This window comes from Saccopteryx bilineata, chromosome 3, assembly GCF_036850765.1.
Source record: "Saccopteryx bilineata isolate mSacBil1 chromosome 3, mSacBil1_pri_phased_curated, whole genome shotgun sequence".
Taxonomy (NCBI): Eukaryota; Metazoa; Chordata; class Mammalia; order Chiroptera; family Emballonuridae; genus Saccopteryx; species Saccopteryx bilineata.
Window position 1 is genome coordinate 94,355,094 of NC_089492.1, and position 17,073 is coordinate 94,372,166.

The 17,073-nt window shown below is 42.5% G+C and overlaps 1 protein-coding gene across 2 annotated transcripts; it reads left to right on the plus strand.

The window, feature by feature from the left end:
• Positions 1-16,720, plus strand: NDUFAF7 (NADH:ubiquinone oxidoreductase complex assembly factor 7). Of its 2 annotated transcripts, XM_066266913.1 has the most exons (10): positions 1-126; positions 411-574; positions 2,854-2,934; positions 4,266-4,376; positions 6,705-6,918; positions 8,069-8,127; positions 9,623-9,733; positions 13,333-13,476; positions 15,651-15,824; positions 16,363-16,720. In XM_066266913.1, the coding sequence occupies exons 1-10, from the start codon at positions 72-74 to the stop codon at positions 16,576-16,578; spliced, it is 1,329 nt and encodes a 442-aa protein (XP_066123010.1). In that variant the 5' UTR covers positions 1-71; the 3' UTR covers positions 16,579-16,720. The 2 variants fall into 2 exon arrangements, with proteins under 2 accessions (XP_066123010.1, XP_066123011.1); XM_066266914.1 differs by lacking the exon at positions 4,266-4,376.
• The last annotated feature ends 353 nt before the right edge of the window (positions 16,721-17,073 follow it).

Here is a 17,073-nt window from a genome sequence, read left to right on the forward strand (position 1 = left end):
GGCGTGTTCTCTCCAGGAAATGGCCGTAATCCCCACCCCCGGGCGGCTAGCAGCTGCTTGGGAAGTTCGGCATGAGTGTCCTTGCGAAGGCCGGGGCTTGGTCGCTGTGTGCTGCGGCGCGAGCGGGTGAGTGTCCAGAGGGCCTGAGCCCCGGTTGCCGTGGAGACCGCATGGGGCGTGCTGCTCCGCTGAGGGCGCCTGGGGCACCGGGGTCCAGAGGAGTCCAGCCTCCGGCAGAATGTGGCTGCGAGATCATGGGCAAAGCGCGTGCGCATAGCGGGCAGCAGTCCGCTTTCCCGGCTTCGGGCGAGGCGAGGGGACAGTGAAGGCGCTTGGAAAGCGCTCAGCCTGCTGTGCACGTTTAAATACTAAGACTTTTTAATGGGTTCCGTTTAACGTGTTTCTTGCAGCCATTCCCTGCCTTTGGAAAGGGAAATACTTCAGCTCCGGGAAGGAGCCTGGAGAAAACAACCCTGTGACCCCGATGTTGCGGCATTTGATGTACAAAATCAAGTCTACTGGTCCCATCACTGTGGCCGAGTACATGAAGGAGGTCTTGACCAACCCAGCCAAGGTATGGGGTCGGGGCCCGAGGGCGAAGCCCGCTCTAGCGGCTTTGCGAGGAGTGAACCGGGAGGGGTGCGTGTCGACAGGAGCCCGAGCCTCGCCAGCCCAGACGGCCAGGGTGCCTTCCAGGGGAAGAGCCACTCCCCAGGCGCTGTCCGGGTTGGATCAACTCAGCGGCAGTGCCATTATACAGGTGACAGACTCCAAAGGTGTTCAGGAGACTGTGTAACCGACTGGATTTATGAGGTGAAGGAAGGATGGCTCTCCCACGTGGGCTGGCGGTAGATGGTGGAATCATTTCTCTGAGAGAAGGGAATGGAGGAGGAGAAAAAGCAGGCTGATTTAGGAGGAAGGGGAAGGATGAGAGGTTGAGTCCAATATATAAATTTGAAGTTTACAGGGACTCTGAGGTGGAAATAGGCCCTGGAAATGTGGATTTAGTGCCTGGAAAGTTTATATTGGGGAAGGCTTCAGCGGGTACTGGAAGCATATTCTGGGTTTTCTTTTTGAGATTAGATCTAGGTCTTTTACTGGTCTTGGGTTAAACATTGTCACAGCTTTCAGGCCTGTATCTCCTTGTCTGCTCCACAAAGCCACTTGGTGAATGCCTGTACAGTCGTTTTATTTTAGAGTGTTTCACCTTTTGCTGAGTTGAAATATGAGCTCTGGAATTCTGGGGTTGATTTGGCCTATTGTTGGATGTGGGGGAATGGACCACTGTTCAGGGGTTTAGGCAAGGCAGTTAATTAACTTCTATCTGAAATCTAGCATTTCTCTAACTATGATCGTAGGCAACAACCAGTAGTACTAGCAGTACCTGTGACATTAGTTAGCATCAGTGGAAAGCACTGATATTGTCACATCACGGCTGAGTGGTCAGTCACAGGACTCTCAAAATACCATTGAGCTGTCCACGCTGCAGAACTCTGTTACTGATTAGACCTTCAGCTTGATTTTGTTTTTATAAAGAAGCATATATTACTGTATCACAAATTTATTTTTAAACATTTGGTAGGTATTTTTCAATTGCTTTCTTTGGTAATCCTGTATATTTTATGCCCTTTGCATTTAAAAATACTCTCTGAAGGGATCCACAAGCTTCACTGTACTACAGAGGGTTTTGTAACACATAAAGGGTGGGTGCTGTGTGGAATGAAAAAAAATTTTTTTTAAACTTAATTGTACTTCTAATGCTGAGGAGAAATTTGAAGCTGTGAGAGAAGGGAGATCAGATGATACGAAGGTCCTGGCCCAGGAGACCTGGCAGAGGAATTGCGATCAGCCCAAAGCATAGGAAGGTTCAGGTTTGGGTACGAACAGAAAGGGTAGTCATTTCATATTTTGAGTCCCGAGGAAAGAATGGGAGCAGGTAGAGGCCAAGTAGGGTCAGGAAGCTGAGGAGGTCATATTTAATTCCCCTGTGGGCAGGAGCCCAGGTCACCTGCCATGATTAAGGTGCTACAAAGAAGGAGCACAAGGACCATAGGGAGTTGTTAATTCTTGAGTGTTCCTTGAATGTTAGGCACTGTAATAACTCTTGGGAAATGAAGGTAAGTAAGACATAGTCCTCTTCCTCAACTAACTATGCCGTCTGGTGGAGAACACAGGAATATAAATAAATAAGCTCAGAAAAGGAAGCACTGGATTTAGTCTTGAGGTTTAAAGGCTGGAGGAGGAGATCAGAGAAGGTGGCATTTCAGCAGATTTAGTGGTGAATATAAGATTGCTAAGAGGAAGTGCAGAAGGAAAGGGGAAGGTATTTCAGTGGCATGAATGTGTGGACATGCAGGGCCAATTAAAAAAACACTATTTATTGAACTGTAACATTCATATAGAAAAATACATAAATCACAATTATACAGCTTGATGATGTCTCACAGAGTGAAAACTTCATGGAACCAGCACCCAGCTCAAAAAACACAATGGACAATAAATAGGCAGGGCTAATTTGAAAGAGAGAATTTGGGGGAAGAGCTTGGAGGGGTAGATGGGGTCTTACTGTGCTGGATTTTGAGAGCGGGCAGAAGGACGGGGTGGAGTGTAAAGGTGGACATTGTGTGGCTTCTGCCTTTCAAGTCAAGTAGTAGTTGGTTTTCTACCAGTTCTGCAAAATTACTGTCACTTTTTAAAGTGTAGGTAAAGATCCTCTGTTTGTCTTGCTTATTTAGAAGAGAGAACTTCCTTATTACATAATTGTTTCTTTTGTTGTGTTCATTATGTAAGATTTTGGAAGGATGTTTTTAAAAGTCTTATTTGAAAATTCACTTGTTTTCTCTTTTTACCTAGGGATATTATGTGTACCGTGACATGCTAGGAGAAGAAGGAGATTTCATTACATCACCTGAAATAAGTCAGATCTTTGGGGAGGTAATATCAATCTGAACTGTAAAAGAAACTAATATAACAGACATTTGAAAGCAGGTCAAGGTGCCTTATTCTATAATAGTATTTGCCAGCTTTATTTTTGTGATTCATCAAATGTTTTAATTTTTTAGTAATTTATTGAGGGAACAGAAAGGCAACAAAGGAAGGAAAATGGTATGATCGACATTTGAAAAGTTTATACTTCACTGTAGAAAAGGGAATGCAGAGCTAAGAGGGACAAAAGGAAAGAGAAGGAAAAGAGATATGGAGGTAAAGAGGTGAACCAGATGCAACACGAGAATGGGAGAAGGAAGAAAGACAAGAACGAAGGTGAGGAGAGAGGGAGAGTGCACCCTAGAAGGAATTACTGGCATCAAAAGGAGCTCTAAAGCCCCCAATTGTGATTTAGCCATAGTTATAGTCAAAGTCTCCCTTTGAGAAACTTTGGATTCTTTGCAGGAATTCTAGTTTATTTCCATATAATAACCTTTGATCAATTTAGAAATAAGAAGTAGTGTACAAGAGGAAGTAGAATGTAGGTATTAAAAAGTATATTGTTTCTGGCCCTGGCTGGTTTGCTCAGTGGTAGAGCGTCAGCCTGGCGTGCAGGAGTCCTGGGTTCGATTTCTGGCCAGGGCACACAGGAGAGGCGCCCATCTGCTTCTCCACCCCTCCTCCTCTCCTTCCTCTCTGTCTCTCTCTTCCCCTCCCACAGCCAAGGCTCCATTGGAAAAAAAGTTGGCCCCGGTGCTGAGGATAGCTCTATGGCCTCGCCTCAGGCGCTAGAATGGCTCTGGTCGCAACAGAGCAACGTCCCAGATGGGCAGAGCATTGCCCCCTGGTGGGCATGCCGGGTGGATCCCGGTCGGGCGCATGCGGGAGTCTGTCTGACTGCCTCCCCGTTTCCAACTTCAGGGGGGAAAAAAAAAGTATCTAAAAAAAATATATTGTTTCTAAGGGCTATGGTATTGAAATCATATAAATATGAAGAAATGGCATAGTTATATAATTATATTTCATATGTCTATTTGTTTTCAAATATGGGTACCATTCTGTAAGTGATATTCTCTTATCTGTATCATGGGACCTTGTATACTGGAGGGTACCTTTGAACTGTTTCCTCCAGTTATTAAAGCTTCCTAAACTAATATATGTTGTAACATAGTCCCAGTGAAGTTTCCTTCGTATGCAAACTACATGTACGTATTAAATACATGTGGTTGTTTGCAAACATTTTGACTTCTAACATAAAGTATGTATTTTTATGTGGTGTTTTATACTATGGTATACTTCTTTACTTCATAATATTTCCGTGTGGTTTTTGCTCATCACAGCTGCTAGGGATCTGGTTTGTGAGCGAATGGATGGCCACAGGACAAACTGCAGCTTTCCAGCTGGTGGAGCTAGGCCCTGGGCGGGGTACCCTTGCTGGAGATATTTTGAGGGTAGGTAATAAAAGTGTCTTGAAGTCTCATGTTTGTATAGTTACTACTTTTGACTGAGTTTGCAAACTTGGTTCATTTTCTTGGCTTTGGTCCTACCTCCTTAATCTCATATTTCTCAGCTAAAATATGTCAGAATAATGTAGTGAGTGATTAGTTACTGTCTGTTTTTAAGGTTAAAATATGGGCATGAGGGATAATGTGAAAACTAAAATTATAAAACATTTAGAACAGGGGTCTTAAACTCGCGGCCGGCGGGCCGCATGTGGCCCGCCAAACAATTTTCTGCGGCCCGCAGACTAATCCATGAAGTTCAAAGGCCCGCGGGCCGCGAGTTTGAGACCCCTGATTTAGAAGATGGTATGGGCGATAATCTTCTGAGTAGGGAAAGAGTTTTTAAATTATGTATAAAGCAGAAGCTGTGAAAGAAAATAATAATAATTTTCACTACATTAAAATTAAGAACTTTTTCTTCTTTAAAGAAACTAGGAACTTTTTGGGCCCTGGCCAGTTGGCTCAGTGCTAGTGTGTTAGCGTGGTGTGTGGATGTCCTGGGTTTGATTCCCAGTCAGGACACACAGGAGAAGTGCCCATCTGCTTCTCCACCCTTCCCCCCTCTCCTTTTTCTCTCTCTCTCTCTCTTCTCCTTCCCTCCTGCAGCCATGCCTCGATTAGAGCGAGTTGGCCCGAGGCGCTGAGGATGGCTGCATGGCCTCTGCCTGAGGCACTAAAAAATGGCTCCTTTTGCAATGGAGCAAGGGCCCCAGATGGGCAGAGCATTGCCCCGTAGTGGGCTTGCCGGGTGGATCCTGGTTGGATCCTGGTCCCTGCACATGCAGGAGACTGTCTCTGCCTCCCATCCTCTCTCTCTCTCTGTGTCTCTGCCTCCCATCCCCCCCCCCTCTCTCTCTCACACACACACACACACACACACACACACACACACAAGAAGAAACTAGGAGCTTTTTGTTTTTCAAAGAAACCATGAAAAGTGGTGAGACAAATCACAAGTTAGAGAAGTTATTTGCAACACATAAAACCAATAAAGAACTAGTAGTTCTTTAAGTCAATAAGGTGACAGATGACTCACTAGAAAAACCAGCCCAAATATGTGAACAGACCCATCATGAAACAGAAAACCCAGATGGCCAATAAAAACAAAAAGATGCTCAGACTCATTGGTAGTCAAGAAACATCAATAGAAGTTAAAATCAGCAAGATACCATTATACCTGCAAACTCAGAAAGTGACAACACCAAGTATTAGTTAGGATGGGGAAATCTTTTATTTTCAGTTTTACTCACAATTTAAAATTTTATCATTAGGAAACCAAATTTTACTGTTGTTTTTTGTGGGTTTTTTTTGTAATTTTCCGTAGTTAGAAGCAGGGAGGCAGTCAGACAGACTCCCGCATGTACCTACCGGGATTCACCTGGCATGCCCACCAGTGGGTGATGCTCTGCCCATCTGGGGTGTCGCTCTTTTGCAGCTGGAGACATTCTAGCACCTGAGGCAGAGGCCATGGAGCCATCCTCAGTGCCCAGCCAACTTTGCTCCTATGGAGCCTTGGCTGCTGGAGGGGAAGAGAGAGAGAGGAAAGAAAGGGGGAAGGGTGGAGAAGCATATAGGCGCTTCTCCTGTGTGCCCTGGCTGGAAATCGAACCCGGGACTTCCACACGCTGGGCCAATGCTTTACCACTGAGCCAACCAGCCAGGGCCCTGTTCCTTTCTTATAGTGACTGTCTAATAATTTGAACTGCTGGAGAGTGGCTTCTGTAAGTAACAGACTTCTCTAGAACCAATTATGACTTGTACTGTGATGAGCAAATTATTGAAGTCAGTGATTAGAGATCTTAAAATTTACTCAACACATTGTGTTTTGTTTTTTTGGTTTTTTTTTCTCTGTATTTTTCTGAAGCTGGAAACGGGGAGAGACAGTCAGACAGACTCCCGCATGTGCCCGACTGGGATCCACCCGGCATGCCCACCAGGGGGCGATGCTCTGCTCACTAGGGGGCGATGCTCTGCCCCTCCGGGGCGTTGCTCTGTTGCGACTAGAGCCACTCTAGCGCCCGGGGCAGAGGCCGAGGAGCCATCCCCAGCGCCCGGGCCATCTTTGCTCCAGTGGAGCCTCGGCTGTGAGAGGGGAAGAGAGAGACAGAGAAGAAGGAGAGGGGGAGGACTGGAGAAGCAGATGGGCGCTTCTCCTGTGTGCCCTGGCTGGGAATCGAACCCAGGACTTCCGCACGCCAGGCCGACGCTCTACCACTGAGCCAACCGGCCAGGGCCAACACATTGTGTTTTGCCATTTTTTCTTCTTTTTGTGTTTAGGTATTTAGTCAGCTTGGATCTGTGCTGAAAAACTGTGACATTTCAATACATCTTGTAGAGGTGAGCCAGAAATTAAGTGAGATTCAAGCATTAACTCTGACTGAGGAGAAGGTCCCGTTAGAGCGAAGTGCTGGATCCCCGGTCTATATGAAAGGTGTCACCAAGTCTGGGATTCCAGTTTCCTGGTACCGAGATCTGCAGGATGTGCCGAAAGGTAATGATTTTTCATTGATTAATGAGAGAATTTTGGTCACAACCCCTCTCGGTAGTGATAGGTGACCACAACCTCGTAGAGCATTATACAGACTGTCCCGACTTAACAATGGTTTGATTTAGGATTTTTCAACTTTACAATGGTGCGAAAGTGACATGCATTAAGTAAAAACTATACTTGCAAGTTTTGAATTGTGATCTTTCTGGGGGTAGTGTTATGCCGTATGGTACTCTTATGCCAGGCAGTGGTAGCAGCGAGATGAGTTTGTCCAACTGTGGGCTATTGTAAGTGTTCTGAGCATGTTTAAGGTGGGCTGGGCTAAGCTATGGTGTTTGGTAGGTTAGGTGCATTAAATGCACTTTTGACCTACAAGGTTTATCAGGAAGTAACCCAACATAAGTTGAGAAGGATCTGAAATAGATTGAGTGATGCCAAGTCTTTTGAATAGTGAACATTTTCTATTAAAAAACCATTTATTAGGAAAAAATATTGCCTAATGTTAAGGAACAATGAATTTCTTGTGGTTTTGCAAGAACAAAACCAAACAAAATCCACAGTGTAGATGTATCAGTTGTACTTTTTAGTTTTTCCCTATTCCTCTGATATGACTGCGATGAAGCTGCCAAGGCAGCAGTGGCTGAAGAAAGCTGGTTAGCTGGGTTTAGTGCTCTCTTTTGAACATCCGTACTTGCCTCAAGGCAAGCAGAGGAGTGCAACAAAATACACTCCTCGGGAGTCGCAGCGATGAGCTCCAGTTCAAACTTAAAAGTGGTGTTATCTTGGGCAAGACACCTCAGCCGTTCCTGGCCTCGGATGATTTTAGGAAATTCAAGTTCCTCTTTCAGCTAGCCAATTTGAGTTCTGATTTTTCAGGCCTAGTGATGAATATAAGATTAAACTGATAATTGAGATATTTTGGCTGTCTGATCCTGCTATGTGGAAAATGAGAACAGTGATAACGACCCTCTGTACTTTCTGCAGAGTGGATTTGTTGAGAATAGGGGGATGATTCGTGGCAGTGAGGATTGTAGGAGTATCACAGGTTCCAATACAAAGAACTGGCATTTTTCTTGTTGTTAATGTTTGAAAGAACCGATTCATTATCTTAAAAATGCTTAAACATTAACTTTTTCCTTCCCCTTTTAAATAGGGTACAGCTTTTATCTCGCACATGAATTTTTTGACGTCCTTCCTGTGCATAAGTTTCAGGTACAATGGGGAAAAATCATGTTTATAATTGGATAACAAAGGGCCTTGTGGTGTAAGAATAACTATTTATACCTTTTCCCCGGAAATAAGACATCCCCTGAAAATAAGACCTAGTGCCATTTTTTTTCTAGCTTAGAACTATAAGGCCTCCCCTGAAAATAAGACCTAGCGCGTCTTTAGGAGCAAAAATTAATATAAGACACTGTCTTATTTTCGGGGAAACAGGATAGATTGTTGTACATGGAAATAGTCACAAAAAATTCTTGATGGAATTCGGAGTTTGACTGGTTATGCTAATGTCTGTGATGATATGACTACAGTATATTAATAAATGTTGATTTCTTGTTCAACAATATATGTGAATTCTTGTTCATAGAAAAATAAGACATCCCCTGAAAATAAGACCTAGCACGTCTTTAGGAGAAAAAATTAATATAAGACACTTTTATTTTGGGGGAAACACGGTAGTTTAATTATTCAGTATATAAGCATTACTTGTTGAAGTTAACTGTATTTGGAATTTTTCATGAGTATAAATAGTTGAAAAGCAAAAATGAAATAATAGGTAGAATTCTTAATTCTCTTAGGATAATCATTAAGAATTCTTAATTCTCCTGAGATAAAGATGCAGAAGAGTGTAAGATGGTAGTTACATTTTCTTTCTTTTTTTTTTTTGTATTTTTCCGAAGCTGGAAATGGGGAGGCAGTCAGACAGACTCCTGCATGCGCCCGACCAGGATCCACCTGGCATGCTCACCAGTGGGCGATGCTCTGCCCATCTTGGGGTGTCATTCTGCCACAATCAGAGCCACTCTAGCTCCGAAGCAGAGGCCACAGAGCCATCCTCAGCCCGGGCCAACTTTGCTCCAATGGAGCCTTGGCTGCGGGAGGAGAAGAGAGAGACAGAGAGGAAGGAGAGGGGGAGGGGTGGAGAAGCAATGGGCGTTTCTCCTGTGTGCCCTGGCCGGGAATTGAACTTGGGACAAAGATTACATTTTAGCAAATATTTTTAAATTCCAAAGATTTAGGAGTGTCTTTATTCGGGGTGGCTTTAGCTCAGCGGTTCCTTCAAGTCAGGTTCACTTGCTATACAAGTGTCTTTACTCTTTCTATGAGGAGATTTAAGATTTGGTGGTAATGTGTACTGATAACTTCTAAAGCTAGCAGTACAAATGTATTATTATGTAGTAATTTATTAGCAAAAGCTTCTGATTAGTCTTTGTAAGTCTGCTTTCCATTTTGGGACACTTTCCATGGTGCTTATTTTATCTTCCATAGCTTCACCTCTTATCTAAACAACATTAAAAGTTTGTGTCTGTCAGTCCATTTCTATTATTTAGAAAAAATGAAGTAAAACCTTTAAATAATTTTAAGTAATAAACTGCTCTGTAAATATTACTTATCTATCTAATACCTGGTAAGAGTAGAAAACTAATATTTTGCTAGAGCTAGTTTTGAGAACTTGCAAACATTTTTTGTGTTATTTTATATTTAGAAAACCCCACAAGGATGGCGAGAAGTCTTCATTGATATTGATCCACAAGTTTCTGATAAATTGAGGTTTGTTTTGGCGCCTTGTGCCACCCCAGCAGAAGCCTTCATACAAGTAGGAATAAGTTTTTTCTTCTTAGTTTATTACCAACCAAGTCTTATTTTCAGAGTTAGCATTTTAGAGTTCCTTTCTGGGGGGAAGGAGTTGCTTGCAACATGTGTGGTGCTTTTCATTACTAGTGAAAAGTGCAGAGGATCTAGAGTGACACGGAGAGTGGGTTAAAATAATTTCTTAGCTATGTGACCATACGGTTATGTATTAAGAGAGAAAGTTCGTAAGCGCTTACTTATCTAGTCCATTCGTTTACCTAGCAAATGTTGACAGTACTGTCTCTTGACAGGGTTTGATGTCTGAAAACAATGTAGTACAATGTATATAGTAAAGTAACAATGGTATTTATTGAGTACTTTGTTTGTATTACTCTGTATTTTCTCACTAATCCCCAGAACAACTCTATTACTAGACAGAGCTGCCTTTTTTCTCTGCTTCCATCCAAATCTCAATTTGATTTTAGACTGTGAGAATGGTATTTTGCTACTGTTTTCTCTTGACTCCAAGGAATATTCACAAGAGCCCATTTTGGGATTATGCTTAAAGGTTCAAAAAGTCCTGTACTTCTTAGGAATGTTTGGGCTCTAGATTACTGTTTTATTCCTATTTTTCCAGTTCAGGAAAGAGATTTCTACTTTTTGGACCATAAATAAGAACATCCTGGGCTTTTAAAACTGAGAAGATACCAGTTTTAAAAGCCCAGGAGCTTTTTTTTTTTAATTTCAGAGACAGAGCGAGAGTCAGAGAGAGGGATAGACAGGGACAGACAGACAGGAATGGAAAGAGATGAGAAGCATCTGTCATCAGTTTTTCGTTGCAACACCTTAGTTGTTATTGATTGCTTTCTCATATGTGCCTTGACCACGGGCCTTCAGCGGACTGAGTAACCCCTTGCTTGAGTCAGCGACCATGGGTCCAAGCTGGTGAGCTTTTTGCTCACACCAGATGAGCCCGCGCTCAAGCTGGCGACCTCAGGGTCTCGAACCTGGGTCCTTCCGCATCCCAGTCCAATGCTCTATCCACTGCGCCACCGCCTGGTCAGGCAAAAGCCCAGGAGCTTTTAAACATGTATTTATGAATTAAGTTTTCTTTGCAGAGCATTAGTAAGTTAAAATATCAGTCTAAGTGCTTGTGAACAATTTATAGTTTTTCATATTCTGGCTATTTAATTTACCTGAATGAGAAGAAGCAAATTCATAAAGCTACCAAGAACTAAACCGCTGGCCCTGGGATCTGTGATTATTTTTAGATCTTGACTTGAGTAGTACTCACTTATAAGGAGGAAGTGCTGATTTTTTCCCTCAGGTGAATGGGGCAAATGGTATTAGACTCTGTCATCTGGAAGATAGAGAATGTCATCATGGAACACTGAGATGGTCAGCTTATGCCTGAAGTAGCTGACCTAATGGGTTTTATAAGTAAACTACAATAACTTATTTAATGGTACTGGGGAGGGGCAAAACAAAAGAAGAAACTTAAATAGATATCAAAGAAAGATATCAAAGAAAAAGAAAAAAGGTAGCCTTGGGTGCTAAGGGGTTTATTTGATTTAATCCTCATAACAAACCTAGTATAGACGCACTGAGGAAGCGGACTCTGAAAGGGTAAGTAACTTGTCTCTAGTAAGCAGTAGGAAGAGCTGAGACTCAGAAGCTGTCTGTCTTTGAGCCTGTCAGACCTGTGCCATTCTGGGCAGACACATTGGGGCAGATCAGTACTTCATTTTTAATAGGTTGGTAGGTGGTGGCAAGGGTTACCATACATTTTACTAATGAAGAAAAATAAATTTTCCATTATCTCAGGAATCAGTGAAATTTCATATATACTAGTCAAGTTGACAAGTATTCATATTACCATTTTTTAAGCTAATATGCACTTATTGATGACCCTTAGTTAATACTTGAACATTTTGGGATATAAAGGCCTCAGGTACATTGGCACTGGTTCATAACCAAGTGTTTCTAGATACAGAGCATATCATTAGGACCCCTTTATCCCTAACAGAAGGCATCATAATATACTTGTATAATATGGTCTGTTTTTTTAATCAGATTTATATCATTTGTTCATTCAGCATCATTATTATTTTTTTTTTTTTTTGGTATTTTTCCGAAGCGGGGAAGCAGTCAGACTCCCGCATGCGCCCAACCGGGATCCACCCAGCATGCCCACCAAGGGGCGATGCTCTGCCCATCTTGGGGCATTGCTCTGCCGCAATCAGAGCCATTCTAGCGCCTGAGGCAGAGGCCACAGAGCCATCCTCAGTGCCCGGGCCAACTTTGCTCCAATGGAGCCTTGGCTGCGGGAGGGGAAGAGAGAGACAGAGAGCAAGGAGAGGGGGAGGGGTGGAGAAGCAGATGGGTGCTTCTCCTATGTGCCCTGGCCGGGAATCGAACCCGGGACTCCTGCACACCAGGCCAACGCTCTATCACTGAGCCAACTGGCCAGGGCTCAGCATCATTTTTTTGAGTGCCCATTATGTGGCAGGCCCTCTTCTAAGCAAACAGAAGTTCCTTTCCTGTGCTTTAACCAAGTGGAATGTATTTACATGGATTATGATACAGAATTAATAATGCCATAACTAAAATGATAATGTGCTTGGCCACCTGAGGGGTTGGGAGGTCATATGCCTTTCAAAAAAGGATTAAAATGGGAATGTCTTTGTATACTTAGTGCATGGCATCAAAGAACTAAGGCAGGGGTTGGGAACCTATGGCTCGCGAGCCAGATGTGGCTCTTTTTTTTTTTTTTTTTTTTTTTTCATTTTTCTGAAGCTGGAAACAGGGAGAAACAGTCAGACAGACTCCCGCATGCGCCCGACCGGGATCCACCTGGCACGCCCACCAGGGGCGACGCTCTGCCCATCCTGGGCGTCGCCATGTTGCGACCAGAGCCACTCTAGCGCCTGAGGCAGAGGCCACAGAGCCATCCCCAGCGCCCGGGCCATCTTTGCTCCAGTGGAGCCTTGGCTGCGGGAGGGGAAGAGAGAGACAGAGAGGAAAGCGCGGCGGAGGGGTGGAGAAGCAAATGGGCGCTTCTCCTGTGTGCCCTGGCTGGGAATCGAACCCGTGTCCTCCGCACGCTAGGCCGACGCTCTACCGCTGAGCCAACCGGCCAGAGCAGATGTGGCTCTTTTGATGGCTGCATCTGGCTCGCAGACAAATCTTTAATAAAATAATAACATTAAAAAATATAAAACATTCTCATGTACTACAATCAATTCATTTCCTACCGCTCATGTTCATGGTTGCGGGTGGCTGGAGCCAATCACAGCTGTCTTCCTGGACAACAACAAATTTTTATTGGATAATGCATAACGTACATGGGTCGTTGTATGGCTCTCATGGAATTACATTTTAAAATATGTGACGTTCATGGCTCTCGTAGCCAAAAAGGTTCCCGACCCCTGAACTAAGGAGTTTTGTGTAATAAAAAGAATGTCATATGAAAAGTTGAGTGTAGAGAACATAATCATATTGAGAACAAATTTATTGTATCTAAGAAATGCTCATTGTAGAAAAACCTGAAAATACAGAAAACCTGAAAAACCCTAAGGAAAGTTGTTTTCAATGATGTATTTTCTTTCAACTGTTCCTTACTAGCACAATGAAACAAGGGACCACGTGGAAGTGTGCCCTGATGCTGGTGTTATCATTCAGGAACTTTCTCAGCGCATTGCCCTGACTGGAGGCGCTGCACTGGTTGCTGACTATGGTCACGATGGGACTAAGACAGATACCTTCAGAGTATGTATAATCCAGAAACATCACTGGTCAGAATTTAACTGGTATGATTTAGTTATCTGTTGTTAGGTTTGACGGTTACTTAAGATCTTTCTCTTGGTTTCCACAGAGCTTATCACTGTTGTATTACATTATTTTATAATTAATATTAATTCATATATTTTTTTAAATTTTTTTTTAATTTTTTTTTAATTTTTTACAGAGACAGAGAGTGAGTCAGAGAGAGGGATAGACAGGGACAGACAGACAGGATCGGAGAGAGATGAGAAGCATCAATCATTAGTTTTTCATTGCGCGTTGCAACACCTTAGTTGTTCATTGATTGCTTTCTCATATGTGCCTTGACCGTGGGCCTTCAGCAGACCGAGTGACCCCTTGCTGGAGCCAGCGACCTTGGGTTCAAGCTGGTGGGCTTTTTGCTCAAGCCAGATGAGCCCGCGTTCAAGCTGGAGACCTCGGGGACTCGAACCTGGGTCCTATGCATCCCAGTCTGACGCTCTATCCACTGTGCCACCGCCTGGTCAGGCTAATTCATATTTTAATTACTCTAAACTTGAGAGCTTATTCCTAAGCCTAAATCCACTGTCCAGCTTTCCTTTGAACAGGATCTGAATTGTCTACATTCTTCCTTAAGTTGCAGAACATAGGTTTGCCTAGATCCTAGTAAGCATCTAAATAATACAAATGGGAAGGTTTTCCTAAAGTTTTAAAAATGTTCTGTTCTACCCCTCCTTCATTTAAAAATTTGGTGCTTCTTGGCCTGACCTGTGGTGGTGCAGTGGATGGAGCGTCGACCTGGAACGCTGAGGTTGCCAGTTCAAAACCCTGGGCTTGCCTGGTCAAGGCACATATGGGAGTTGATGTTTCCTGCTCCTCCCCCTTCTCTCTCTCTCTCTCTTCTCTAAAATGAATAAAGAAATTAAAAATTTTTTTAAAATTTTGGTACTTTGCAGATTTGGTCTAGCTATACAATAATCAAACTTTTTCCTTTCTAATTTTCAACATCATCTTTTCTTCTCCAGATGTACTTTTTATCCTTCCCAAACATGTTTTTGTTTTTTTTTTTAATTTTTTATTTATTCATTTTAGAGAAGAGAGGGAGAGAGAGAGACAGAGAGAGAGAGACAGAGATACAGAGGGGAGGAGCTGGAAGCATCAACTCCCATATGTCCCTTGACCAGGCAAGCCCAAGGTTTCGAACCGGCGACTTCTGCGTTTCCAGGTCGACGTTTTATCCACTGCGCCATCACAGGTCAGGCCATACATCTGTTCTTAAGTATAGTATTTTTAATATGACCAATTCTGTTCAAAGTACTTTAATTGAAATATATACATTTAACTAGATGCTTTTGGTCATTTTCTAAATCTGTTGTTCTCAATTTCAAACTGTATTGTAGCTAAGAAAAACCTGGATAATGTGTTAGAAATGCTGATTTCCTAGCCTTACCTCCAAGATTCTGATCACTAGGTCTGGGTAGAGTCCAGTAGCATATTCTCAGGTGGTTCTGAAGCACCTGAGATGGTTAGACTTTGTACAACACCATCTACATTCTGATAACCTGGATTCATCTGGAGAATTGATGAGATCTCTCTGCTCGTGTGCACTAATGAAACCACGTTCAGGCGCTCCAACACTGTGCTTTGTATTGGTTTTTCTGCACAGCATCTCATTTGAAGAAAAGAGTGCTACTGCATGAAGAGTTTATAACCTCTTCCTTTTTTTTTTTTTTTTTTTTTTTACAGAGACAGAGTCAGAGAGAGGGATAGACAGGGACAGACAGACAGGAGCAGAGAGATGAGAAGCATCAATCATTAGTTTTTTGTTGCACATTGCAACACCTTAGTTGTTGATTGATTGTTTTCTCATATGTGCCTTGACCGCGGGCCTTCAGCAGACCGAGTAACCCTTTGCTCGAGCCAGCAACCTTGGGTCCAAGCTGGTGAGCTTTGCTCAAGCCAGATGAACCCGTGCTCAAGCTGGTGACCTCGGGGTCTCGAACCTGGGTCCTCGGCATCCCAGTCCGAGGCTGTATCCACTGCGCCACTGCCTGGTCAGGCAACCTTTTCCTTTTTTAACAGTTGTTATACAAAATATACTAAAATGGTAGCATTTCTTTAATCTTGATAACAGCATAAAGGATAAAAACTCATCACTTACTTTAAAAATTATGTTCAAGGGGTTTTGTGGCCACAAGCTTCATGATGTCTTAATTGCCCCAGGAACAGCCGACCTAACAGCCGATGTGGACTTCAGTTTCTTGCGCAGAATGGCACAGGGCAGAGTGGCTTCTCTGGGTCCAATAAAACAACAGACATTTTTAAAAAATATGGGCATTGATGTCCGGCTGAAGGTAACAGTTTATTTCCCTATCACTAAATATTTTAATTTCACAGTATTTCCAACAGATATTATAAATAATAAGTTTAGCTGGCCTTAATGTTCTTGTAGTTAACCAGAACCCTGCTGGTCCAGTCTTTTCACAAATGTAGGATTTAGTTTAACCAGATGCTCCACCAGATGGCGGGGTGGAGCAGCCTAAGTTTCATGTCTCGCCATCTGAGGTAGCGTTAAGATTTTTAAATAGCATTCATGTACATTAAGAAAACTTGACCACAGTTATGGATATGAATTTTATAACTGTTCTGAGGACATTTTCACCCTTCACTGTTGATCACGCCTCCTGGGAATACTTGTCAAACATAAATTTACAGGATTGTGTCACAGCAACCTGTTTTTAATAAGTATCCTATAACTTTGAGGCAGGTGATGAGAAATCACATTTTAAGCACTGCTTTACTGACTAGCTAATAGTCACTAGTATTAACTGCTAAGAACTAGAAGTCATTTTTTCTTCTGGTTATTTTTACTAAGACACTTTCTCTTTTCAGGTTCTTTTAGGTAAATCAACTGAGCCATCCTTGAGGCAGCAGTTACTTGTGGGGTATGATATGTTAATGAATCCTAAGAAGATGGGAGAAAGATTTAACTTTTTTGCCCTGCTGCCTCATCAGAGACTTCATGGTAGAAACCCACAGAAGAATGCACATCAGTCAAAACCTTCTCCATCACCTGTAGCTGGATTTAGTGAACTGGTTTGGCAGTGATATTTCAGTTTGGACTTTTTGCCCTCAAGTCTGCCAGCCTAAGAAACCAAAATAAAGGGAATGCATTTTATGTATCACAGGTAAAATAAGTACTGTATCTCTTCAAAGCCAATAAAAATAACCCATCTTATATACAACTAAACATTGATCCTTTTAAGTGTGTTTCACTCTAGAAACAAATTGTGTTCTTACATATGAAACAAGTTATAATGAAACTGAGTTTCCTTTACTAAGTCTGATTGATTTATTTTTAAAAGTAAACATCAACACTGATTAGGTCAATGAAAACAGGCGACAACTTAAATGGTCAGTTATAGCAGACTGATTAAATAGAACTATCCATATATTATTTTTAAAAAGGATGTAGTGTGTTCTGATGTGAAAGGATCTCTAAGATTTAGTAAGTGGAAAGAATAGGGTGAAAAATGTTTTGTAGTTATTACATTTTGTTGGGAAAAAGCTACATTTAAAGAAATACTTATAAGTAATTCAATG